The sequence below is a fragment of the Cynocephalus volans genome, chromosome 4 (assembly GCF_027409185.1).
Source record: "Cynocephalus volans isolate mCynVol1 chromosome 4, mCynVol1.pri, whole genome shotgun sequence".
NCBI lineage: Eukaryota > Metazoa > Chordata > Mammalia > Dermoptera > Cynocephalidae > Cynocephalus > Cynocephalus volans.
Genome location: NC_084463.1, coordinates 102,448,581 through 102,475,882, shown reverse-complemented (window position 1 = coordinate 102,475,882; position 27,302 = coordinate 102,448,581). Strand labels below are relative to the sequence as shown.

Below are 27,302 nucleotides of genomic sequence, written 5' to 3'. Positions count from 1 at the left end.
TGCTTGAACAAAGTGTTGAACCAAATGTGTCTTACTTAAGTGTTGCCACCGGATGGCACCAGAGTCCCTGCCTTTTTTTCTGAGAATCTGAGCCATTTATTGCCAAGTTAGCTATTAAAAATGCCTGCCTTAAGAGAAAGAAATAAAGGGCATTCTAATAGGAAAGGAAGAAATCAAACTATCAAACTGTTGCAGATGACATGATCATATATATAGAAAATCCTAAAGAATTTACCAAAAAAAAATCACTAGAACTAATAAATGGATTCAGTAAAGTGGCAGGATACAAAATGAACACACAAAAATCAATAGTGTTCCTATACGCCAATAACAAAACATCTGAAGATGAAATTATGATAGTAATCCCATTCACAATAGCTATCAAAAAAATGAAATACCTAGGTGTAAATTTAACCCAGGAGGTGAAAGTCATCTTCAACAAAAACTATAAAACATTGGTGAAAGAAATTGAAGAAAACACAAATAAATGGAAAGATATCTCCTGTTCGTGGATTAGAAGAATTAATGTCAAAATATCCATATTACCCAAAGCAACCTACAGATTCAGTGCAATCCCTATCAAGATACAAATGACACTCTTCACAGAAATAGAAAAAATGACCTTAAAATTTGTATAGAACCTCAAAAGACCCCATATAGCCAAGGCAATCTTAAACAAAAAGAACAGAGTAGGAAGCATCATACTACGTGACTTCAAAATATACTATAAAGCTATAGTAACCAAAACAGCATGGTACTGGCATAAAAACAGATAAATTGACCAGTGGAACTGAATAGAGAGCCCAGAAATAAACCCATGCATTTCCAGCCAACTGACAAAGGTGCCAAAAATACACACTGGGGAAAGGACAGCTTCTTCAATAAATGGTGCTGGGAAAACTGGATATCCATACGCAGAAGGTTGAAAATAGACCCTTTTCTCTCACAAAAATCAAATCCAAATGGATTAAAGATCTAAATTTAAGACCCAAAACTATGAAACTACCAGAAGAAAACATAAGAGAAATGCTACATGAAATGGGAATGGGCAGCACTTTTTTGAATAAGACCACAAAGGCACAGGCAACTAAGCAAAAATACACAAATGGGACTACATCAAACTAAAAAGCTGCTGCATGGCAAAGGACACAATCGACAAAGTGAAGAGACAACCTACAGAGTGAGAGAAAGTGTTTGCAAACTACACATCAGACAAGGGACTAATGACCACAATATATAAGGAACTCAACTCAACAACAAAAAAAACAATAATGCAATTGGAAAATGGGCAAAGGACCTGAACAGACATTTCTCAAAAGAAGATTTACAAATGGCTAACAGGCGCATGAAAAAATGCTCGACATCACTAATCATTAGGGAAATGCAAAGTAAAACCACAATGTGCTATTATCTCACTCCAGTTAGAATAACTATTATCAGGGGCCGGCCCGTGGCTCACTCGGGAGAGTGCGGTGTTGAGAACACCAAGGCCCCGGGTTCGGGTCCCATATAGGGATGGCCAGTTAGCTCGCTGGCTGAGCGTGGTGCTGACAACACCAAGTCAAGGATTAAGATCCCCTTACCGGTCATCTTTAAAAAAAAAAAAAAAAAAAAATGGATAACTATTATCAAAAAGACAGAAAATAACAAATTCTGGCAAGGATGCAGAGAAAAGGGAACTCTCCTACATTGTTGATGAGAATGTAAATTGGTACAGCCATTGTGGAAAACAGTGGGGAGGTTCCTCAGCAAACTGGAATTTGAACTACCTTATGACCCAGCTATCCCACTACTGGATATATACCCAAAGGAGATGAAATCAATATACTGAAAAGATGCCTGCACTCACATAATCATTGCAACTCTATTCACAATAGCCAAGAGATGGAATCAATCTAAATGCCCATCGACAGATGAATGGATAAAAAAAAATGTGGTATATATACACAATGGAATACTATTTAGAAAAAAAAAAGAAAAGAAAAGAAATTCCTGTCATTTGCAGCAACATGGATGGAACTAGAGACCATTATGTTAAGTGAAGTAAACCAGGCACAGAAAGACAAATACTGCATGATCTCACTCATATGTGGAATCTAAAACAAACAAACAAACACAAAAAAACAGTCCTCGTGGAAGTAGAGTACAGTAATGGTTACCAGAGGCCAGGAGGGGAGATGGCTGGGTAGAGGGGAAGTAGTGAATTAATGGGTAGAAACCTATGCTATCTACCCTAGGTGAATCAATGTACAGTATATGGGTGTATTGAAACAATATATGGTACCCAACAAATATGTATAAATAAATGTTAAAATAATTTCTGAAAAAGCATACCTGCCTTAATGAAGCTTAAACTTATTTACTAAGCAGAATGCCAATAAATACTACAGTAGAAACTTTAAGAACAAACAAAATAATGAAATTAACCAGGCAGAGTTGAAACTTACCTTTTTTTCACACTATAGACTATTCTGTTCAGTCAGCCCTTTTGCCTTGCTCCTTATCAGGCACTAGGCTGTCACCCCAGCATGTGCTTTCAAGGATCTGAGCAGAGTCTGGCTTTCAAGAATCCCTAATTGAGAAAGCCTAGATCCCTGAAAGTGACCTCAGATCCTTGGTTTGTGTTTTTAGATAATTTATTTTCTCTGGAAAGCACAAAGTAAACATAAAGAAATTGCTGTAACCCCACCACTTTTAATATGTTGATTATTCTGGTTGCCTCATTCTGGTCTTTGCACCTTTGTATATGTGACTCTATGCATTTTTATTTTTATTTATTTAATTTTAAAAATTTTTATTGAATCTGATTATACATATTTTTTGGGTTCAATGTTGACATATTTGATCAACACATATTGACCAAATCAACATTACTAGTATATATATTGTTACAAATTGTACTTATTCTTTATGCCCCTTGTCCAATCTCTCCCTGTCCGTCTCCCTACCCCTCCCACCTCTGATAACCCTAGATTTCTTCTCTCCCTCTGAAAGAGTAATGGTTACTCTGTTGATTTGTTGCCTAGATGATCTGCCCAGTGCTGAGAGGTGTGTTCAGGTCCCCCAATATTATCATAGAGCAGATGCTTCTGCTGTCACTCTGGAATGGGCATTGTGGAGAGAGACATCCTCTTCTTTTCTTTGGACTCTGCTGGTGACTCTCCTTGTGTCAATACACTCCAGTGGCTGGTGGACCATCTGCATGGTGGTTGTGATGTCTAGCCACTTTTGTGGTAGCCCTTGGTTACTGCGGTGGCTGTGGTGGGCCACCCATATGGAGGTGATGTTTTTGGCATGCTGCTTGGTACTGGCAGTATGCCTGGTTGTGGGGGGGTCCAGTCCCTGGCTCTATGCCTCAGGACCCTGGATGGGCCCCAAGGTGCTGGTGGTGTGCCTGGTTGTGGGGGGGGTGTCCGGTCCCCAGCTCGATGCCTCAGGTCCCTGGTTGGGCCCCAAGGCACTGACAATGTGCCTGGTTGTGTGTGGGGGGGGTCTGGTGTCTGGCTCCATGCCTCCAGTCCCTGGGCAGGCTCCAAGGTGTTGGTGGTGTGCCTGGTTGTGGGGGGGGGGGGGGTCTGGTCCCTAGATCCATGCCTCAGGTCCCCATTTGTGATCATGTGAAGCCATAATAAGAGTTCTCATTTGCTGAGCACTTACTGTGAATTATATACACTGTACTTGTTTTATATACATTACTTCCATTTAAATATAGAATGCTTATATTTATTACATTACTTATAGTGCATGCATACATTGTTAGGCACTGTTCTAAGTGCTTTCCATGCATTAACTCACTTAACCCATACAACCTTATGAGAGTAGCTACTGTTAACCTCATTTTACAGTTTAGAGAACTGAAGCTTATGAAGGTTAAGTGACTTGCCTAAGGTAATACAGTTAGTAAATAGCTGTATTGGGATTCATATTTAGATCTCTTTAATTCTAAAATCTGTGGTCATTTCACTGTATCATTCCACTTTGTTCATTCTTTAATGATTTCTATTTGGACTTCTAGAAAGGGTCTGAAGGTTAATAGAATCATTAAAATAAGGATTTGATTTAAGTCTTTTTCCTGCTGCTAGACTGGTAGATCCTTGAAGGCAGGGACTAGAGGTCATATTTATTTCTACTCTGCTCTTCCCATTCGTTAAATGCAAAGTAAGGCCGGCCTGTGGCTCACTCTGTAGAGTGCGGTGCTGATAACACCAAGGCCACGGGTTCGGATCCTATATAGGGATGGCCGGTTTGCTCACTGGCTGAGCGTGGTGCTGACAACACCAAGCCAAGGGTTGAGATCCCCTTACCGGTCATCTTTTAAAAAAAAAAAAAAAAATGCAAAGTAAATACTTGATGGATGAATGCGAGTGAGAGACTGTCCCAGGAAATCTGAGATATAGGGCTGGTTAAATAGCATGTTAGAATTTGAAGGGGTTTGAGAAATCAAGCCAAACTCTCCTTCAGGGAGAGAGGATCTCCTTAGAGTAACCTAATGAGGAGGAGGTAGAAAAGAACTAGAACCCAGTTCTTCTGGGCTTCCACTGGGCCATCTCATTTCAAAGAGCCTAATCCTGTCTCTATATTCTTCTTTCATTCTCTCCCTTTCTCTCTTCCTTTTGTTTTCGTTCTCCCGCCCCCATGGTGTGGCTTGAGTAGCTTTTTTATCCTCAAGTTTCAAGCCTGAAAGTTATTAAAAAAAAAAAAAAAAAGGCAAGATTTTTCTTTTTTGTACTCATGCTCAGACTTACTCCTGATTGTGTCTTTGTTCAACTCAGGATAGAATCTAGGTTCTCTGCCTTTCACCTCACCCAGAATGTGCAGAACTGCAGTTCATGTAGAGAAAATTAACCTCAGATTGACCTCAGATTCGTCCTCAGCGTATGCTATTGATGATTGATGGGGAGTGGGAAAGAGGCTACTAGAGCAGACTGATTGTTTTTATGCAACAGTTCATGTTTTTAGAGAAGCTGGAAGGAGACCAGGAATTCTTCTCTTTCAGAGAGGACAATGTAACCAGATTATGTGATTTCATTCTTCTCTGGTCTCTGGGCCTACTGTTTTGTAAACAATACCATTAGCCTCTTAAAGCAAACAATGTGAAGGCCAAAGATTTTCCAACCCTTTTTTCTACACCCCACCTCCTTCTACCCCTTTTTAGTATTATAATTCTGGTTGCCTTATTTCCTAATTTAAATAATCTGCGGTTGTTTGTTGTGATGTCTTTTCCTGGTCTCCTCCCATTGTCTCCTAGAATTGTTACTTCAGTAGCCATTTGTTAATAATCCTAGTGCTTCCACACTTTTTATGTAAGGCCAGAATATTTTAGAATGCTTCATTAGAGGGTCATTTGTGAGTTTCTATGCAGTAGAATTGTTATTGAGGCTTCATGGCTCACTGACCAGTAGCCAGCAGCCTTGGGCACACAGAATGGGAAGCTCTAAAGCAAAGTGGCTCTGCTCACTATTCTCTTCTCATTGTTTCTTTTCTTTTTTTTTTTTTAATCTGTAAAATAACACTAAAAAACTATTGCTTTTTCTTGCCACAGAGCAGTCTATAAGAGAGTGGTAGCTGCAGACAAGTAAATGCTAAAATGAAGCTCTAAGCTACACTATCCAGTATGGTAGCCACCAGTCACATGTGGCTATTGAACACTTGAAATGTAGCTAGTCTGCTGTAAATGTAAATACGCATTGGATTTTAAAGCCTTAGTACAAAAAGATGAGTAAGGGCCGACCCCGTGGCGCACTTGGGAGAGTGCGGCGCTGGGAGCGCAGCAGTGCTCCCACCGCGGGTTCGGATCCCATATAAGGATGGGCCGGTGCAGTGACGTGTGGCCGGTCACAAAAAAATAAAATTAAATAAATAAAATAAAATAAACCCCAGCAAAAAAAAAAAAAAAAAAAAAGATGAGTAAAATATTTTGTAAATAATTTTAATATTGAGTACACGTTGAAATGATAATATTTTGTATATATTGGGTTAAATAAAATATATTATTAAAATTAATATCATGTTTCTTTTTACTTCTTAAAAAATGTAGTTACTAAAAAATTTAAAGAAATATATGTGATTTGCATTATATTTCGATTGGACAGCACTGGTCTAGAAATCCCCAATAGTAAATTACATTTTTTAGGTTTCTCTACTATAGAATGTCAGAAAACTAGCTACTCTTTTCCTCTCTATATCTCTCCTTTAAAAAAAAAAAGTTCTTTCATTTCATTTGATGACATCAGGAAGAAAACCTCTATCAAGTGTTAATTATCTTTTTTTACATCTGGTACTTGCCTGAGAAGAGTGACATCTGGTGAAAGCAGGGTGGTTAGGAGAGGGAGTTAGGTGGTATTGGGGAGCAGAAAACTGGTGATTACTCCAAACTTCTGTCTTAGAGTTGTTTTATGCATTTGAAACTCTTCAGGAGTTTGAGGTAAAGCTCTGAAGGAGCGGAAGGTAAAATAGGCACTCATTAAAACAGAAATGTGCCTCCCTCTTAGGGAGTCTTACTCTAGTCTAGTCTTACTTTTATTTACTTATCCAAATTTATTTGGGACCAGCCATGTGCCAGACAATTTCCTAGCACAGAGGAAACATGAATATGGCCTAGTCACTGCCCTCAAGGAGCTTTAATTCAGGTAGAGAATGAATTCGAATCCAGCTTCGTACTCTAGATAAGTACTGTAATGATTGTAGAAAAGAAGATGCTTTTGGAGTACTAGAGTTTTATGGCTAATTCTTCCAGGAAAGGAGGCTGAAGGCTTCATGTGTCTTGGATGTGATATATCAGGCAGAAGGATAGGTGGGAAGGATTTTTCAGCTAAGGAGGACAACCTAATATTAAAGGCATGGGGAGTGGTAGGAAGTGGCCCTTGAAATGGTAGTTTGTTGACTGCCTGGCTAAGGATGTTGGATCCTATCCTATATGCAGTGACCATAAGAGTTTTAAGCAGACAGATGTCATATTCAAGTTTGTGTGTCAGAGATACCATTCTGGGTTGGCTGATTAGCTCAGTTGATTAGAGCACAGCATCGTAACTCCAAGGTCAAGGGTTCAGATCTCTGTGCTGGCCAGCTGCCAGAAAAAAAAAAAAAGAGTCCCACTCTGGCACTCTTGGGAAGGACACTGAGTGCATGGAGACTAACAAAGATGTTGTTGCAATTAGCTAGGCAAAAGATAGCAAGAGCTCAAATGGAAAGGAAAGAATATATCCAAGAGACAGCTGAGTGAGGGATGAAAAGGAGGAATCATCATCCCAGGTTTCTAATCTCGATCACTAGTGAAGTTATCTTTATCCAAAATTGGAAACATAGGAGAGGATCAGGCTAAAATAGAAAACAAGATGTGTCTGGACTTATGGATAGAGCTGCAGAGGGAGCTGGCTAGAGCTGAAGTGCTTATGTTTGTGTTTCAGATGGTGACCCTCTTTCAGATGTGGGTTGTTCCCCTCTATTTCACAGTGAAGCTGCACTGGTGGAGGTTCCTAGTGATCTGGATCTTGTTCTCTGCTGTCACAGCCTTCATCACCTTCCGAGCCACTCGAAAACCTCTAGTACAGACAACCCCAAGGTGAGAGTTTAGGTATTGGGGAAGGGCCCACGTGTCTTGAAGTTAATGGGCTGGAATGCATTGGAGGAGGATGGGTTTAGACTGAAAAAATTGCAGTTTTTGTCTGCCAGAATTATCTGTCATGGTCCCCTCTAAAACAAGCTGATTGGGAGACCTATACTGTTATTCACAGATAACCCCCCCCAAATATTTCACTATAGCTTACTTTATGGTTTATATCAAGGTCTGTTTATATTAAAAGCAAACAAGATAGAAAAGCAAATTCTGGTGATCATTGTGGACTCATTTTAAATGTTATTTTCTTCTGTGAACCCTTCTCTGATCTCTAAATTAGATTTTCTGTTATATTCTCTCATACTGCCCTGTAGTTTTACTTCATAGAACTTATCACAATTTATAAATAAATATTATTTTGAGTATCTATCTCCCCCACTAAACTATAACTATAAGATCAGGAACCATATCCATTTTGTCACTGTATATCTAGGCCCTACCACAGGGCTTAGCACATAGTAGCCTACTCTATGAATTTTTATTGAATGAATGAATTTCAGCAAATTTGCAATTTTCTAGCAAGTAATAATTCCTTCTTGGGTCACAAAGCAGCCATTGTCTGTGTAATTCTTTGTATTTTATCCATCATTTGATCCTCCCTACCAGCTTATGAGGTCATTTAATATCTGTACTTGACAGAAAAAAGGAGAGATTTTCTCATTTCATTCATTCAATAAGCACCTACTATGTGCCAGGCCTTGTGCTGGGCATTGGGGATACAGAGCTGGATAAGACATGGTTTCTGCCCTCAAGGAGTGCTGGGTTTAATGGAGGAGATGGACAAGAAAGCACCTGTCGCAGTGCAGTTGGTAAGTGCTATGACAGAGGTGTGCACAGGTTCAGGAGAGCCTAACGGAGGAACTGTCCAGCCTCAAAGTTGTGACCAAATGATCCAGTCTTCCAGATTGTGAATTTTTCTTCTTCCTATGCCTCTTATGTTCCACTTTACTGCAAGACTTTCTCTGGCCTTCTGATTTTCATTGTACAAGGTGAAGTTTGTGATCCAGAATCCCCTCTCTGGTTTTGGTAGTTTACTTTCAGGTCCATTATAGAAGAGACAGGCTCTGGAACCAGATGGATGTGGATTGGAATCCCCAGCCCTGCCATTTGATAGTTGTATGACCTCACCTTTCTGAGCCTTGAATTCTTTATGATTGAAAATGGGGCTACCTCTATAGGATGATATGAAGAAAAAATGCAAATAAACATGTTAAGAGTCACCAAGTAACAATACCAACTTCTAGCTAAAATGACCAAAAATGTGTTTATAATATGGGAGGTTTTTAAATAATAATAACTAACATTTGATAACATTTTTAATAATAACTAAGATTTGATAGCTTTATAATTTCAAAGCACTTTCATAAACATCTTAATTTATTCATGTAGCATTTAATGAGCATGTATTAGAAACCAGAAAATGGGCTCTGTACAATCCAATGAGAAATGTAGCACAGTTTCCCCTTGTTTTAACAAAGAATTAAACTTATCTCAGAGAAGTAATTTAACTTAACCTGAGATTACCGAGCCAAAAACCTTACTTAATCCAGATTAAGGGTCGTTTGACCTAAAATTCCATGTCTTTTCCACTGTCTCTCTCTCCTTTGTAATCAGTGCAAACCCTGGATAATGGAGCTGTGTGGTCTTTGAGGGCAACACTACAAGATGTTTGGGGCCTTTCCCTATCCTGAGAAGCCATCACTGCTTGCTTAGCCACAGCAGGGAGACACAGGTGGGGAGGAACCTTGAGCTTCCTCCCTGGGGCCCAGCAGAGTTGGCAGTAATCTAGTGGGCTGTTAGGAACCAGGCAGGCTTCTGTTATTCAAGTAAATTGCTAAATTGCTTATTAGCTCTCATCACAGAATAGTGACTTCTGATATGAGTGACCTACCCCTGTAGTATTTAAAACGCTCTGGTTCATTCAGGAAACTGTCTTTCCTCTCTGAATCTAGCTGGGTCAACCAACCAGATTCTACACTGCTCTTCATTGATCCTGGGGCGCACTGCCCCTCCTTCAGGGGCATGAACAACCCCACTCCCACACCACCACCACCACCACCACCACCACCACCACCACCACCACCTCCTCACATAGATCCAATTCAGAAGTACTTTTTAAGTGCCTCCCTCCTTATTCTTTCTCTTCCAGAAAAAAAAATTTCAGAAGCAAATTTATTAAACATCATCCCTTTTATTATTAGCCTGTGGGTAGGAGCAAAACTACGCACAAAAGTGAATTCTACGTCTGATTCATCTTCCCTTGAATTCTCTTTCCTGACAAGAACAACCAGCCATCCCCGCCTGTTCTCTTCTGAGTATAGCTGTAGTTATTAGTTTTCACTTCATCATCCAACTAACCTGAATTTGAGATGACATAGCTGTCTGAGATCAGCTGTGCTCGTTCTTTGTTTGAGGCTGAAACTGGTTTTTAGGGATCTCTTTTCTTCTCTTGGTTCAAGACCGGGAAAATACAAAGCACTAGTTCCCTGGTATATGAAGGTGTTTCTGCAATTTAGGGAGTAAACAGCTTTGGGTAATAACTGAAGTTGTTCGGTAAGTCCTGAGCAAAGAGCCTGATGTCCCCATTGATGTGAGAATAGGGATTCTGGTGGTCCACTGGCCCCTGAGGCCAGAGTCTCTGTGTCAGCTGTACTAACTTTCTCTCCTTTCTCCAGGTTGGTTTATAAATGGTTCCTGCTGATCTATAAAATTAGCTATGCCACTGGCATCGTTGGCTACATGGCTGTCATGTTTACCCTCTTTGGTCTTAACTTATTGTTCAAGTGAGTACCCTTCGGTTTTGGTTTTGCTGGTGTTTGGGGAGGAGTGGCTTGTGAGATGTATCTTTCTTCCTGCTGCTAGTCCTGGATATTAACAAGGGCTACATGACACCCAGGATAGGAGACTTTGGTGCTGTTGGGGGATGGGAGAGGGCAGGCCCTCATTGATTTGTGCAGAAAGCAGGGAATGTCTGAATATATATAGAGTCCCAAATCACTGGTTATATTTTCTAAGAATTTATATTTTAGTGGAAAAGTATAATAACAAAAGTAAGCATAGTAATGATTATAACCAGTTATCCATAACTTCATCACTCTAACAAAACCATTTTCTTTGTCCATGTGTACTAATTATTTTCAACATCCACTCTGCCTGAGCAGGCTTATGTTCAAGTAGACCAGGGGTTGGCAAACTACGCTCTGTGGGCCCCATCAGCTCATCATCTGTTTTTATAAAATGAAGTTTTACTAGAATACAGTCATTCCTTTCCATATTGTCTATGACTGTTTTTGCACTAAAACAGCAGAGTTGAATAGTTGTGACATAAACCACATGGACTGCAAAACTTAAAATATTTACTATTTGGCCCTTTACAGAAAAAGTTTGCCGACCTGTGGGCTAGACTGTGGAACTCATGTGACCACAGTTGGTCACACCTGGCAACAGATATACTTAGAAGGATACAAGATAGGAAAGAGAGCAGGACAGTGTTTGCAGGAGTCTTCTTAATAGTCCCAGAGTTGATGTGTGAGGGAATGAGACCATACAGATGGATGTGGGAGCCACCCTGGCCTAGGAGCCCCATCCCACCAGGAACATGTCCAGTTTTAAGAATGTCCAAGTTCAGATGCAATATACTAATCACAGGTCATGTTTAACATATAAGCAGTGTTGCACGTAACACAGCTGACATTCCACCTTTATTAAATTTCTAAGGAAACAGTTCTAGGAAGTTAACCCATGGACATTTAAGTCCTGATCCACTGTTGGGCACTTAGGTTATTTATAATTTAGTACTGTTACAGATAACACTGTTGCCCGCCTCCCTAAGGGTACGTTCCTAGGAGTAGGATTCAGGCTTTTGCTTCATATTGTCATAAGCTTTCCAAAAAATCCGTATCAGCTTTCAGGTCCTTCCACCCCCAATTGAGAAGCCAAGAAATCCTGAGCTCAGAGACTAGAGGGTACACTGAGTCAGTAGGGCAGAAGAGGGTAGAACGAACTGTTTCCTTAGTAATCTGTGGTTTCCTTGGTGAGGTAATTGTGGCTGTGGGCTATGAATCATGAGGAGTTCTAAGCCTGGAACAGTACACCGAAGCTGGAGATTTAGGATTCAAATTTAAGGGCTGGCTGGTTAGCTCAGTTGGTTAGAGCATGGTGCTGATAACACCAAGGTCCAGGGTTCTATTCCTGTACCAAACAGCTGCCAAAAATAAATAAATAAATGTATGTATGTATGTATGTATGTATGTATGTATGTATGTGAGAGAAGGGCTCCTTCCTTTCTGTCTGGCAGCAGCTGTCATGTAGGCTAAGATAGGTGCATACAAGTACATACATGAGCTATGGAGAAAGAAGCAGTCTGACGTAATACGATTTCTTCTGAGGGTCCGCAGCTGGTAGTACCACCAGCTCTCTGTACTCCACAGAGCTCCCCACCTGGCCAGATAAAGTGCCCAGACTGGGATACAAGGCCAAGCAAGGTTATGTCATATACAGGATTTGTGTGCTCAAAAGCCCAGTTCCTAAGGGTGCAACCTATTGCAAGCCTGTCCATCATGGTGTTAACCAGCTGAAGTTTGCTTGCAGCCTTCAGTCTTGTTGCTGACAAGCAAGCTGGATGCCAATGTGGGGCTCTGAGACTCCTGAATTCTTACTGGGCTGGTGAAGATTCCACATACAAATTCTTAGAGGTAATCCACATCGATCCAATCCATAAAGCTGTCAGAAGAAATCTTGACACTCCGTAGATCACCAAACCTGGCCTTGGAAAAGGCTACAAGTTCTACCACACCATTGGTGGTTCTTGCTGTGGAGAAGGCACAGTAGTCTCCATCTGCGCCGTTACCATTGATATAAGTAATGTTTGTAAAATTCATACTTAATAATTTAGGACAGTTAAAAATTAATAAATAAGTAGATGGGATTCAAATTTAAGTTCACGAATGGGATGACGACTGGCCTGTTCCCCAAACCTAGTGTACTATAGGTAGAATTCTCTTTGAAACTAAAAGGAGTTTATTTTAGGACAAGTAAAAATAAATCATATTTTATATAGTGAGAAGACACCCATGGAATTCTTTCTTCCAGCAATAGTACAGGCTGAAAAAATAAACAGGCTCCTGAAAGGTTTAGAGGAATTTATTGCTATAGAGTCTAACACACCTCGTCAAGAAAAACAGATATTTCCAGATATCTTTCTAACGTGTGTGATTAAGAAAAATAAAAATCAGGATTCTTCATTATGTTTTAAAGATGTTTGTAGAATGTTCTCAGAGTGGAGCGGGCTGGCACCCGGGACGTGGGGTGCGGGGCGAGCCAGGCTGAGCTGGAGCAGAGCTGGTGTCCAGACATGGGGAGCTGGGGTGGTGCAGGGAGTAGCCATGATACTGTGAAGGGCCAGAGCCTGCGCTGCTGTGGGCATCTTGGCTTCGAATAGCTGGGCTGGGGTGCAGGCAGCAGCGGCGAAGGGGGCTGCACCCGTGCCCCCTACCCTCTCAGGACCCGCACCCCGAGCCCAGCTCCGGAAATGGTGACACACAGGGAGGTGGTGCACTGGCAGCAGGACCATGGTTGAACGCACTGGCAAGTTCGTGATGGTGCTGGCCATATTTCATGCTCAAACTGTAATGCGTGATGACCTGGATCTCTTACCCACGTCAAACCCACACTACTTCCCAGTGTACGAGCCGGAGAGCTCACTGTGCTTTGACATGAAGGGCGACGACGGGATCATCTTCCTGCACATCCAGAAGACGGGTGGCACCACCTGCGGCCGCCACCTCATGGAAAACATGCCTCAAGGAGCCCTGCTACTGCCTGCCCGGCCAGAGTGCATCTGCTGCCAGTCCAACTGCCACGAGACCTGGCTCTTCTCCCACTTCTCCACAGGTTGGAGTTGCAGGCTGCACGCCAACTGGACCCACCTCACCAACTGTGTTCCTGGATCACCATGACCATGCTATGCTGTACACGTGCAGGAAGTTCTACTACATCACCCTACTGCGAGACCCGTGTCGCGTTACCTGAGCAAGTGGCAGCATAAGCATGGAGAGGCGGGACATGGAAGATGTTGCTGCCAGCTCAGGCCTACACCTGAGGAGCTGCTGCCCTACTTCAAGGGCACAGACTGGTTGGGCTGCACAGTCCACAAAGGAGTTTGTGGACTGCCCCTATAACCTGGCCAACAACCGGCAGGTGCGCATCTTGGCTGACCGGAGCCTGGTGGACTGCTACAACCTGTCCTTCCTCCCCAAGGCCAAGCTGGCCTAGCTGCTGCTGGAGAGTCCCAAGAAGAACCTGCAGGGCATGGCCTTCCTCAGCCTGACAAAGTTTCAGTGCAAGACGAGGTACCTCTTCAAGCAGATGTTTAACCTTAAGTTCCTCTGGCCCTTCATGCAGTACAACGGCATGCAGGTGGGCAGTGTGGAGGTGGAGGAGGACAACATCCAGCACATGGAGGAGCTCAATGACCTTGACATGCAGCTCTACAACTATCATGCCAAGGACCTCTTCCAGCAGCACTGCCAGTACAAGTGGCATCTAGAGCGCAGTGAGCAGCTCCTCAAGAGCTGTGAGGAACGCCTGTTGCACCACGTCAAGGAGGTGCTGCTGCAGGAGGTTGCTGAGGAGCCAGGCAGTGTGCCCACTAAAGACTACATGAGCCACATCATTGAGAAGTGGTGGAGGTGGCAACTGCGTGGGGGCCTCTCGAGGCAGGGGTGAAATGGGACAGACCCACACACAAACAAGGCCCGCTCAAGACTGTTATGGGAGGAGAGTCCCAAACCTGCTCCACGGAAGTAGATGCCTCCCGAGAACAAATGGAGTGGGGAAGTTGTGGGGTCGGACAATTGGTTCTTGCTGTTCCTCCCAGGCCTGAGCTCAGAGGAAAGCCTGCTTGAAGGATGCCCTGGGCATGGCAGGGTCTCTGGGTAGGTGATCTCCCTATTCCTCTAGCCTCATGTCACTGTCACAACAGCCTATTGTTTGAAGAAGAGACAGACAGTGGAGAGTGGTCCTGCTGGGGCCATGAGCACCTCACACTAACTATACACACACCCACTCTCTCACAGCCCCTCTATCCAGGCCAGAGGGTTAGAGACAGTTCCAACCACCTTCCCCAGCTCCAGCACCCCAGCCTTAGTGACCCTAATGCCCCTGGACCTGGGAAGCCCCCTCCCCTGGGAACACAAGCAACTCTTGGAGGTATCCTTAGCACTAGAGCTCCTGGCTCACCCATCTGTAGCTGCTTCAAGGTCAGGGCCCACTGCATCTGAGGCAGAGAAGACTCAAGACCAGTTGGGACTCCCTCTCCCCTCTTTGGCCCACAGCCAAAACCCAGTCTGACTTCATGCTTTGGTTCAGGAGTCCAAAGCAGACCTCTTGGAGCCCCTACCCCATATCTGTCCCACATTCCTCAGACTAAGGAAGGTTGGGGAGAGATGTCCCCATACTACACTGGCCCCCTTCCAAGAGCAGAGTGTATCCCCAGGAGTAGGAAAGCTGTGGCCAGAGATGCTACCACTGTGCCCAAGCCCTAACCCTAGCTGGCCTTTGGGGGTGACCACCTAGGAAGACCAGGTTAGACAAGAAGGGATGGTGACCCAGAACATCCCCTGCCCCCAGAGACAGCAGTAGCTGGGAGTGGCCTCCACCATTTGAGTGTCCAGCCCGGCATTTGCCACTCAGGCCACCTGCTTTGGGGTGAAGGTCCCTTATGCCTGTAGCATCTACTAAGAGACCATGGACCATGGTTCCATGACTGGGTCACCCCACCCGACTCTAGGACTCTGCCCACCCAGGGACTGAGGGGACAGAAGCCAACACACGGCAAGCTTACAGGGCAGTCCAGGCACCTCCCACCGACCTGCAAACATCTCCTCCTAGAGGGGGAAGCCAAGGATGGCAGAATTGTCCAAGCAACAAGTCTGTGAACTTTTCGGCAACTAGAACTGTTTAACTTGAATCCAGGAGCAGTTAAAGCTTTATTTATTTATAGCTTCTCATTTAAAAAGTGTTGAGAAGAAGTCTTTTGGTCTTTCATACAAAAAAATGAGTTGATGATGGAAAAGCAAGTCATAATCATCTAGTTGTTTTTGTCTAGGTCAAGAATGAATGTTAGCAGATGAAATAAACCCTGAAAAGGAAAAATGAAGATGTTTCTTCTATAATTACAGTTTCTGTTTACTTGCCTAAACTACACAAGGAAGAAAACAGAATTGAGAGTCTTGAACATTTTTATGCTACTGAACAGGTTGATTGGTATAAGATCAATGATGTACAGTTAGTAGGTTAAATATTATAAGGTGGATGAGCAACAAGGTGAAATTCAGTTTTCTGTGATAAGTATAATTTACATTAAGTGAACACATACAGTTCATTGTACAAATATTTTAACAAAAGTAGTTTTCTATAACAAACATTTGTAGACTCAAGGTTGCAAATTATTAAAACCTAATATGGGCAGGATCTTCTATAATTCTTCGTAAATAGACTTGGATCAAAATTTAACTTTGATGACACGATACAGAATATATATAGATGCAACTTAACATTTTATGGTAACTGGCATGTAAATATTTACTAACTAATTTTATCTATTTTTTCTCAACCTCTGTTTGGCATTTTTTTTTCTGTAAAGCATAAATATTTTAGGCTCTGTGGAACAATAGGCAAAATCTAGGATATTCTGTAGGTACTTATATAACAAGAGAGAAAATTCCTACCCTACCACATCCTGATAGCCTTGGGAGGGAGGGAGGGTGTTGGGTGTTAGGCTTATTTTGTGCCTAGCTGCCATTGGCTGAGACATTCTTAGAAGGAGGAGCCCAGCAGGGGGTGTGTGGCCACTGGGATGATGTTTACTCTGTGCTCCCATGACACCCCAGATCCTGGAGTGCCCTTCCCTCCTCTTGGAGTGTTCAGCCAATTGAACTTGGGTAGCTGGCTAAAGGTAAGACAATTGAGTGAGGCAGCTTACTTGGTATCCAGCAATTGCTAACAGTGGAGCACCCAATACATACGTCCCAGTGAGCATAGGCCCTGGGATTGCTGCCAGTCAGAGAAGACAAGAATTGGGAGCAGAGAGGAAAAAGGGCAAGAGGGGATACTCTAGCTCAGTCTTTGCAGCTCACAGTGCTAGCCACCACAAACGGTGCCCACGGGCCATATAAAAACAGGTATCAGACTGCATTTGGTCAGAGTTTGCCAATGCTTGCTCTAGCCTTAGAGCCTTCGAGCTTTTAGGCCCCACCTTGTGTATTCCAGAGTAGTGATCCAAAGCTCTTGTGTCTAAGGGCAGGCCTCACTGGCCATGCTGCTTCCCTTACAGGATCAAACCTGAAGATACCATGGACTTTGGCATTTCTCTTCTCTTCTATGGCCTCTACTATGGAGTTCTGGAGCGGGACTTTGCAGAAATGTGTGCAGACTACATGGCGTCTACCATAGGGGTGAGTTCACCCAGGCTCTTAATACTGCCTCCTGCCACCTCCAAATTGTTCAGGCTAGCATCACTTGTTTGGTGGAAGAGAAAGGGATGAGATAAGCCATATAAAATCCTCATAAAATCCATGTAAAATCCTATTAAAAGTTGTGGGTGATATGCATGGCAATTTCTTCCTTAAAATTTGAAGAGCTAGATCTCAGATATACCCTGGAATTTTTAACTTATAGGGCTGTTACAGGAAAGAACCACTTTACTCATTAGGAAGTTAACATTCATTCAACTTTTTTTTTTTTTTTTTTTTTTTGTCTTTTTGTGGCTGGCTGCACCGCGCTCAGCCAGTGAGCGCACTGGCCATCCTTATATAGGATCCTAACCCGCTGCCACCGCACTCTCCCGAGTGCGCCACAGGGTCGGCCCCAACTTTTTTTTTTTTAAAGATGACAGGTAAGGGGATCTTAACCCTTGGCTTGGTGTTGTCAGCACCACGCTCTTCCAAGTGAGCCATGGGCCAGCCCATAGCCAGCTTTTGAAAGTAATTGTTGCCGGTATTCTTGGGCCGGCCCTTCATTCAACTTTTTAATGCCTCCTTTGTGCCCAGACACCTAGGTATGTGCTGGACTTACAAAGGTGTACAAAAACAAACATGGTTCTTGCTCAAAAAGAGTTTATTCTCCAGTGGGAGAGATGGGTTTTAAAGTAATAAACACACGAACGTAAAATTACAACTTTAATAAGGATTATGAAGGAAAGGCTCAGGATGCTGGGGACGAATATTGCAGTGGCATTTGACCTAGTCTTAGGGCTCAAAGATGGCTTCCCTAAAGAAGTGAATGTTGAACTGACTTGTACAATGAGTGGGAGTTACGTAGATGAAGTGGGAAGTGGTGTGTGATAAGGTAGAAAAACTAGCATGTGTAGGAGTCCTGTCATGGGAGAAAGTGTGGGCTTTTTTGAGGAACTAAGGCTAGTGTGGTGGTATGGCTGAGAATGTGATAGAAATGTCTGAAGAAACGGGCTAGACTAGAAAAAAGCCTTATAGGCCAAATTAAAGATTTTGATTTTTATCTCCAAAACACTGGGAAGCTAAGATAGTGAATGGCTTTATCAGATTTGCATTTTGCCAAAAAAAAAAAAAAAGATTTGCCTTTTGCTAAGATCGTTCTGGCTACTTAGTGGAAAACAGATCAGAGGGGTCCACAGATTAGAGTGGACCATTTAAGACTATTTAAGAAAAAAGTGCAGTCTTCTGGGCAAGATAAAGGTAACTTGGATTAGTATAGAGATGGTGAAAGGGAGAGAAGTAGACTATTTGAGTAGTATTTTGGAGGTAAGTTTGACAGGATTTGGATATAGTTTGATTCTGGAGATGGAAGGAAAAAATACAAGGGACACGTAGGTATCAAAGCTGACATTTCTGTCTTGGCAACTGCTTGAATGGTAGTACTTTTCACTGAGACAGGAAATGCTGAAAGAGATGTAGGTGGAGACCATGGAGAGATGCTTCAAGCTTAAAATATGGGTAAAGTAACCACCAATCTGAGAAACCCAAGTAAATATCAAGTAAATATCCCTAATTTTTTTTCCAAAAAAATATATCTTTGTTGTTTCGCTGTTTATAAAAATAATATATTCTCTTTCTAATTATTTATTTATTCTTATTATTATTAATTTATTTATTAATTTATTTTTTATTATTTTTTATTTTTTTAAAAATTTTTTTGTCTATTTCGTGACTGGCACTCAGCCAGTGAGTGCACCGGCCATTCCTATATAGGATCCGAACCCGCGGCGGGAGCGTCCCCGCGCTCCCAGCGCCGCACTCTCCCGAGTGCACCACGGGCTCGGCCTTCTTTCTAATTATTTAAACAACACAGAACTGCTCCCCATCTCAGTGTCATCCCCTCAGACCCCACCCCAATAAGGAATATTTCCTCACCTTGGGTAGCTTTAATCAAGTACAGTTTTAGGCCAAGGACTGTTTCTCAGTATCATGGGACTATTTTTATTTTTCCTATACTGGATCAAATTGAAAAGTGTTTTGGATCACTTTGTGGACAGCTGTTAGATTCTTTTTTGAACAACTGTCTTAGCTTTAGCTTCATTTCTCTGTCTCTTAATCTATTTGTGTAGGCTTCAGATCTTCTTTTAACCAGTTCACTCCCCAGAAAAGACTTCTAGCCCCTAGAATGTAATTATTAACATCACTCTCAGCGACAACCGTTCACTAAGATTGCTTCTGTGGCATATCCAGCTTTTATCTTTTTTTTTTTTGAAAAGATGACTGGTAAGGGCATCTTAACCCTTGACTTGGTATTGTCAGCCCCACGCTCTCCCAAGCGAGCTAACCAGCCATCCTTATATAGGAATCTGAACCCGTGGCCTTGGTGTTGTCAGCACCACACTCTCCCGAGTGAGCCACGGGCCAGCCCATAGCCAGCTTTTGAAAATAATCCTTGCCAATATTCTTTCCTTTACCCTCTAGTGATTTCTTTTTCTTCTCATTCTGTTTTTATAGGACCAATTCTCTGATTATCCCAGATTGTTGCCAACTTTATCTCAGGGTTATTTTCAGCCACCAATTTAAGCATAGCTTTAATTCCCTTAAGTGAATCACTAATCTGCAGAATCCCTCCGCTTTCCAGATGGAACTAAGCTCAGAGTTGATCCACAAGTTAGCTTCTCCTCTAGGAGATGGAATCATTACATTGGACTCCCCCAAAATGGGATTAGAGCTAAGTTCTCTTTCCATGCTCTTTTGTGAAGAGGTATTAGATGCTTCAGTTGTTTAAAGTTATAATCCCTAATAATGATAATAAGCGATAATTCCCTAATACTGATATATTCCACCTTCGACAAGCGACTGGGTAGGAGAATTTCTTGTTGGGGTGGGGACTACCTCAAACCCCATGTCTTGATCCATCATATTCTCCTTCTCTTTATGGGATCTCATTGGTTACTCTACCACTCCATGCTCTTCATATTAATTCTTTAGCACTCTGGCCTGAAGATAAACCCAGGTACCCCCTTCTACCTCTTAGCACAGGAAAATAAGGATCAAACAGTTACGTAGGACTTTATTGAAACATTGGAGATGATAGCGGGAAAATAGACTATGAGTACATGACTGAGGTTAATCTGACTTGCCAGACTGCCTACTTTCCAGTGCTTCTAGACTCCGCCTCATTCAACTTTCAGCCTACCTCTGTGTAGTAGGTGCCATCTTAGTACCCACTATCTAGAATCCACATGTAGACAACTACTAGCCTCTGAATGTCTAGGCCTAGAGCCTGTGTTACCAACAAAAATATGTCCCCCTCCCCCATACCTCAGTTCAGCCTTCTGAATCCTCATATCTTATATGAGGAGCTACCTCTTCCCTAGGTAATTGACATCGAGAATGGCTATCCCTTTTAGAGGAGCCACTCACATATCCAAAGGAATGTGACCTTGCTGACCCTAAATGTAGGCAAGCTGTATGCTGTTTCCTCAGACCTATATCTGGGGAGTGAGGCCTATATCATCCTAGGAAGATCGCGATGGCTTGTGGTAGTACTGGGTGAATCACCAGGAGTTCATTCATTCATTGTTTAGCACAGCAGATGTGGCTGAGACTTTCTGAGTAACATGCCTTCTGCTAGGTCTCGGATGCCAACAGATCAGACCAGGTAGGGAAATGGGTGAGGGTCCTCAAGCATGGGATAAAGGGATGGATTGTACTGCCTTTACAGTTCTTTCCAACCCTGAGAATTCCAATATTCTCTTATTTATGCCTGAGTCAGGTGGTCCTTGCTCTACTCAGGAACACCTGGGTCCCTGGACCACAACAAACTGAACTTCAGGAACATTCCATGTCCTTGAAGCCAGAATCAGATTAATGGTTTGAAGAAGCCAGGAAACCCCAGCCTTCCATGCATTCACGGGCCAACTCATTCATCTATGTATTCAAGCAACAGTTATTTATCGACCATCTACAATGTACACAGTATGGTCAGGTGCGGTCTTTACTAGCACCACCATTGCCTCCTTCCAGTAGCAGTCCTGGTCATTTTCTCAAAAATTGTGGTTGAATACATGTAATATAAAATTTACCATTTTAACCATTTTTAAGTGTACAGCTCAGGGACATTCCGTACATTTATATTGTTCTGCAACCATAACTGCTATCCATCTCCAGAACTCTCTTCCTCTTGCAAAACTGAAACTCTGTACCCATTAACAATACCTCCTTATTTCCCCCACCCTTCATCCCCTGGCAACCACCATTCTACTTTCTGTCTATGAATTTGACTTCTCTAGGAACCTCATATGAATGGAATCATACAGGCTGACTTGTTTTCTCAGTTGGTTAAAGTGTGGTGTAACACCAAGGTCAGAGGTTTAGATCCCCTGTACAAGCCAGCCACACACACACACAAAAAGAGGAATCATACAGTATTTGTCTTTTTGTGACTGGCTTATTTTACTTAGCATAATATCGTCAAGGTTCATCCATGTTTTAGCATGTGTCCAAATTCCACTGTATGTATATACACATTTTCAATCCTAGTCATTTTTTTCATAGTCTTTTATACATTCTAAGATCACAGCTCCAGGGCTGGCCCGTGGCTCACTCGGGAGAGTGCAGAGCTGATAACACCAAGGCCACGGGTTCGGATCCTATATAGGGATGGCCAGTTGGCTCACTGGCTGAGCGTGGTGCCGCAACACCAAACCAAGGGTTGAGATCCCCTTACTGGTCATCTTTAAAATAAATAAATAAATAAAGATCACAGCTCCTATCCCAGAGAGTCATACTTGATTTTGAACTTATCCTGCAACCGGACCTCAAGATCAGGAACTAAATCTGATTCATCTCTTGCTCCCTACCACACACCTACCTCTGAGAATGGTTTGACCTGATGAGATCCCTGTGATTAATTCATTTCAGGGTCCCCAGACATGAAACCATGAGGTTTTATAATTGTATTAACAATCATTCTTAATTCCTATTTAGTGTTCTACATTACTTCCTTTAGTGTAGAACAGCTCTTTGTTTTGCCTCACGTGTAGAAATCTGTAATCTGGACTAAAATAACTCTCCTTATGTTGAGTCAGGGAGACCTTGGATGGAGTTTGTTTTTTCTAGCTGGTCACTGTGAAGTCATAAGCTTATGACAACCAGTCAGTACAGTTTCCATTCACACCCAAAAGTCATGTTGTGGTGTGGGGTAGAGCATCGTGAAATAAGCTTATTTTCTGGGGCTTCTTCCTCTGAGAGAGTTATTGTGCAAGCAGGGTAGTAACACATCATTTATGCTACATTGGGCCATGTGTCTTCCCTCATATTATCTTCTGAGCAGGGTCCTATGCCCCAGATTTACCTCCTGGATCCTCCGAGGCCCCAGATAACATCAGGACAGGATTAGCTGCCTTCTCATCTGCACTACTTGAAGCAGTGGAAACAGCTAGGGGTTTGGAGCCAGACAAACCTGGTTTCAAATTCTAATGCACTTTTAATTAGCTGTGTACTCTTGAACAAGTTACTTTACCTCTCTGATCTTGTTTTGTTAGCTGTAATAATATTACCTGACTTATAGAATTGTAAGGAACAAATGGATCAGTGTAAAGCATTTTTCAGAGTAGCCTGGCCATAGCAAACACACAATAGGTGATGATGGTGATAGCTACTAGTTATCCGGTACCTACTATACAGTACTACTGTATTGTAAAATCACATGTTTTATATCTGTAATCACCTGAAGCACAGGAGCCCTGTGAGATTTGCCTTTATATCTTCATCATACCCAACACACGGGGCAAGACAGAACAGACAATAAATCACGGGTAAATGCTAATTCTCCCTTGCCATTTATTATCTAAGGTCATCTCAGACCATTTTGTGACATGGAATCTTCTCCTCTATAACTCTGAGAAGTGGGTATTTTATTCAATTTCTTAGCAAATGTTTAGAAAATCACCTGCTTGAACAGCAGGGCACCTGGCTTTAGCTCTGCCACCAGCTCTCTCTGGTCTTGGGTAAGGCTCTCCTCCTTTGGGCATCATTCTCCTAACCCCCTCAAGAGAGGGGGTGGACCAAAGAGCTCACAAGGCTTTTATGGCACACATTTTCTATGATGTTCAGTGATGTAGAATGGACTCATATTTCCTGTGCACCTACTATGTGCAAGCTCCTGTACTGAGGTTTTACATATGTTTTCGCAGAGAGTCTTCCCAATCCCTTGTGAGATAAAAGGTAGTATTCCTGTCTTACAAAGGAGAAATCTTACTGCTATCTTTCTTTCTCCAAAGGAGAAATCTAACAGCTTACTCTTCCACTTTGAGTAATGTCTATTTCAAAGCTTCTCCACTCTCAAACCTCTTACACCCCCTCCCTCTGTCCCTTCGTTCTTAGCAGATGACCTTACTTCCTATTTACCTGAGAAACTAGAAGCCAAACAGGAATTCCCACAATTTCCTGACAGCAGATCTACAGATCTACCTGTGTTTGCATCTATCTTCTCCTCCTTCCCTCCAGTTACAGTGGAGTAAGTATCCTTCCTCCTTTCGAACGACAGTCATACCTACACTCTGAATTCCATACCTTCCTGCCTTCTCAGGAATCTTGTATGCTGTTGACTATTCCTATTCTCACCTGTGACTTCAACTTCTCCCTTTTGACTGGGCTCTTCCCATTAATCTTTTTTTTTGTCTTTTTTTTTGTGACCGGCCGCACCGCGCTCAGCGAGTGAGCGCACTGGACATCCCTATATAGGATCCGAACCCCCATTAATCTTTTAAACATTGTTTTCTAAAAGAACATCCTTTTCTTGACCCACCTTCTCTAGCCACTGACCTATTTCCTATCATTCACAGACAAACTTATAGAAAGTTTCTGTCTCCTTTTAATCACCTTTTATTCACTCCTTAGCCCATTCTAATCTGGCCTCTGCTCATATCCTTCTTCTGAAATAGCTTTTGCTCAGGTCTCTAGTGACTCTATCTCTAATTATGGTACATTTCTCAGCAGCCATCAGCACAGTTATTCAACCACTCCTTCCTTCTTAAAAAGCTTTTTCCCCTTTGGCTCTTGTAACATTGTCCTGGTTTTCTTTCTGTCTCTCTGGTATTTCTGTTTCCTTTGCTAACTTTCCCTCCCCTTGAATGTTATTGTTTCCCTGAGTTCAAATCTAAGCCATCTTCTCTATTCTTTGCAAAAGTAATTTTTCCTTTTTTTTGCCATGGCACTCAGATCTTTAATTCAAAACTCTTTTCTGAGCTCCAGACCTTTCATCTGTCTATTTGGTATCACTAGTGTGTCCACTCCTCTCAATTTTTACTGCCACTGAGTCAGCCAAAGCCATCACCTTAAGCATAGGCCTCCATCATCTATTTCTTTTAAAGAATTGTGGTATTCTCCTAGCTGGTCTCTCAGAATCCATGTTGGCCTCATCTCCAATCCATTCTTCACACAGTAGACAGAGCAGTCTTTTAAAATTTGAGTTTGACGTTATCATGTTACGTAATAAATAAAGCCTTTAGATAACTTCCCGTTTCAAGTTCAAAATCCTTCATGTGGCTGAACAAGATTTTACTGCTTTTCTCTTTCTCACAACTGTCTAGCTGCACTGGGCTCCTTTCAGTTTCTCAAATATGCCAAGCTCCCTCCTATCTCAGGGCCTTTTCTTTCCACTTCCGCATTTTTCCGTCTAGCTAGCTCTTACCCATCCTTTCAGTCTCAACCTAAACTGTCACTTCCTCAAAGAAGCTTTCTCAGGTGACCTAGGCTTAGTCAGGAGCCCCTTTTAATGGTTATAATTAGTTCTTATTTTATGTAAATATTTATTTATTTAATGTCATCTCCCCTAGCTGAAGGTTCCACGAGGACAGAGGCCAGGTCTGTGTTTTTCCAGTATTATATCCTAAGAACCTAGTCCAGTGGCTGTTACTTAGTAGGTGCTTGCTATCTGTCAAATGTGTTCCCAAAAGTTCATGTATTGGAAACTTGATCTCCATTTTAACAGTGTTAAGAGTATGGGAAATCCAATTATGGTATTTGAAAAGTGGGGCCTTTGGGAGGTGATTGGATCATGAGGACTGTGCCTTCATGAATGGAGGATCATGAGGACTGTGCCTTCATGAATGGATTGATCTGTTCAGGTCCCCATACTGGCCAGTGCCAAAAAACAAAAACAAAGGGTTGGCTAGTTAACTCAATTGCTTAGAGCATTGTGTTCAGATCCCCATACTGGCCAGATGCCAAAAAAAAAAAAAAGAATGGCTTGGTCCATTCATGCAGTAATGGGTGCGGTTCTGAGGCTCTGATGGCTGTTTAAGGAGAGTGAGTGAGAAGGTTAGCACTCTTGCTCAGCCCATTATGCCATGTATCACCCTGGTTGCCACGGGACCTTGTAGAGAGTTTCTACCCAAAAGAGGGCCTTCACCAGATGCACCCCCTGGACTGCGGACTTCCCAGCCTCCAAAACTGTAAGAAAAAATTTCATTTCTTTATAAATTACCCAGTTTCAGTTACTCTGTTATAAGCTATAGGAATCAGACTAATACAGTGCCCAGTATATTTTGATGAAAGGAAGGAAGAATTTATATGGCTTGTTTAAGATTAACAAGATAGTGGGCCGACCCCGTGGCTCACTCGGGAGAGTGCGGCACTGGGAGCGCAGCAGTGCTCCCGCCGCGGGTTCGGACCCTATATAGGGATGGCCGGTTCGCTCACTGGCTGAGCACGGTCACAAAAAAGGACAAAAAAAAAAAAAAAAAAGAGAAAAAAAAATTACCAAGATAGTAAGTGACACAAGATTGAAATTAGGTCTAATCCTGACACACCACATGGACCCCTGAGCTCTTTCCACGGGAGGATCAGGCTCTTGAGGTTAACATGAAATCTGTCTCCCTGTCTTTTACCCAACTCAGCCTCAGTGCCTTTTGATACAGGTTCCTCCTGTGTGGTTTTCTGTGACCACGGGGGTTGCTGGGGCTTTTCTTACTTGTTAGGCTTGAGTGATGACTCTGTTGAAACAGTCTGAGGGCTTTGACCCTGCCTTCCTGTTGCCACATTGGCTTCTTGGGAAGAACTCCAGAAACCAGGTGGCTAACAGACATTTTCCTGGACTTTCCTCCTATTGTCCTTGCCTCACCCAAGTTCCCTTTGATCCTCCATCCTTTATCCCAGTGTCCTGAGGGCAGAAATCTGTCTGATATGAATTGAGGTAAGCTCTTCTCCAGAGCTCCAACCCATTTCCTGAGTTGAGTGCTCCTACTTCTTTTACTGCCAGTGCTGTGGGCCAGAGTGAGTGGCAATGTTCTTGGGCTACACAATTGCACAGGGACTCAATGCCAGAGCTGCACCCAGGCCTCGTGGTCTCTCTTCTCTCTGTTTAGTTGATATGCCTGGAAATTCTAAGCCAAAACACATTTCAGAAAAGTCTTCAACCTTCTTCTGAATCCATTTGTTCATTTATTCACTCAGAAACAAGCAAGTGAATATGTAAGCAGGCATTTGCTGAATGCCTATTTTATTTCCAGGCCAGGCCACCTCTTTTCCTGGGAGAGTCCCAGCTTCCATTCTTAATTGGTGCTAGTGTGCCTTTCTTGAGGAGTAAATCAACTCTGTTACCAACTGCCCAGAAGACCCTGGAGAGGGACCTAAGCCTGCTGAGCTCTGGAGAGCTGGATCTCAGAGGTGCCGTCCAATGCTAACATTTAAGATTTCAGCCTTTGAGAGTTGCACAGTTTGTAGACTCCACAGGTTTTGGCTCTGCCCTCTGACTCTAGCTATCCTTTTCAATTGCCTTTTGCACTCTTGATACACAAATCAGAACCTTTTGGATAACTGGCTGTCAGTGAGCTAAGTAGCTGATCTTTCTGCAGCATTCAGCAAATGTTGATGGAGTGCCTTGACAGGTGGGGTGGTGGGTAGAACTTGGATAGGAGTCAGAGAGTCTGTGTTCTGGTGCCATCTTGTTTCTTTCCTATCCTGGGCTTTGGTTTTCCTAGTCATAGCTCTGGTGTTCTGTGATAATAAGTGAACTTACCTTGAGCCACTTAAGAAGGTTTTCCAAGAGGGTCAGATGCAGGTAAAGGCAGGAAGCTTGTATTCATGGACTCTGGGGGCAAGGTGGTATCTCTGCCCTCTGCCCTTGAGGACTCTTGGGATTGGGTAGCAGTTCTGATTGGCTGAAAGAGGCCATTCCTCAGAAGGGCAGCTTAGAGTGAGGGAAGCCCCTAGGTTGAGTGGAGGCA

General features: G+C 42.7%; 1 protein-coding gene and 2 pseudogenes across 3 annotated transcripts in view; all 3 read left to right on the top strand.

Annotated features, from left to right (window-relative positions):
- RNF121 (ring finger protein 121) overlaps positions 1–27,302 on the top strand; it is a 75,296-nt gene that overhangs the window by 41,535 nt on the left and 6,459 nt on the right. For all 3 annotated transcript variants that reach the window (XM_063094196.1, XM_063094194.1, XM_063094195.1), the window contains 3 exons: positions 7,407–7,561; positions 10,291–10,398; positions 16,950–17,070. In XM_063094196.1, the coding sequence (XP_062950266.1) occupies positions 7,407–7,561; positions 10,291–10,398; positions 16,950–17,070 (384 nt within the window). The remainder of the gene's footprint in view (positions 1–7,406; positions 7,562–10,290; positions 10,399–16,949; positions 17,071–27,302) is intronic.
- On the top strand, positions 11,680–12,470 carry LOC134375011 (large ribosomal subunit protein eL15-like; annotated as a pseudogene).
- On the top strand, positions 13,186–14,341 carry LOC134375010 (heparan-sulfate 6-O-sulfotransferase 1-like; annotated as a pseudogene).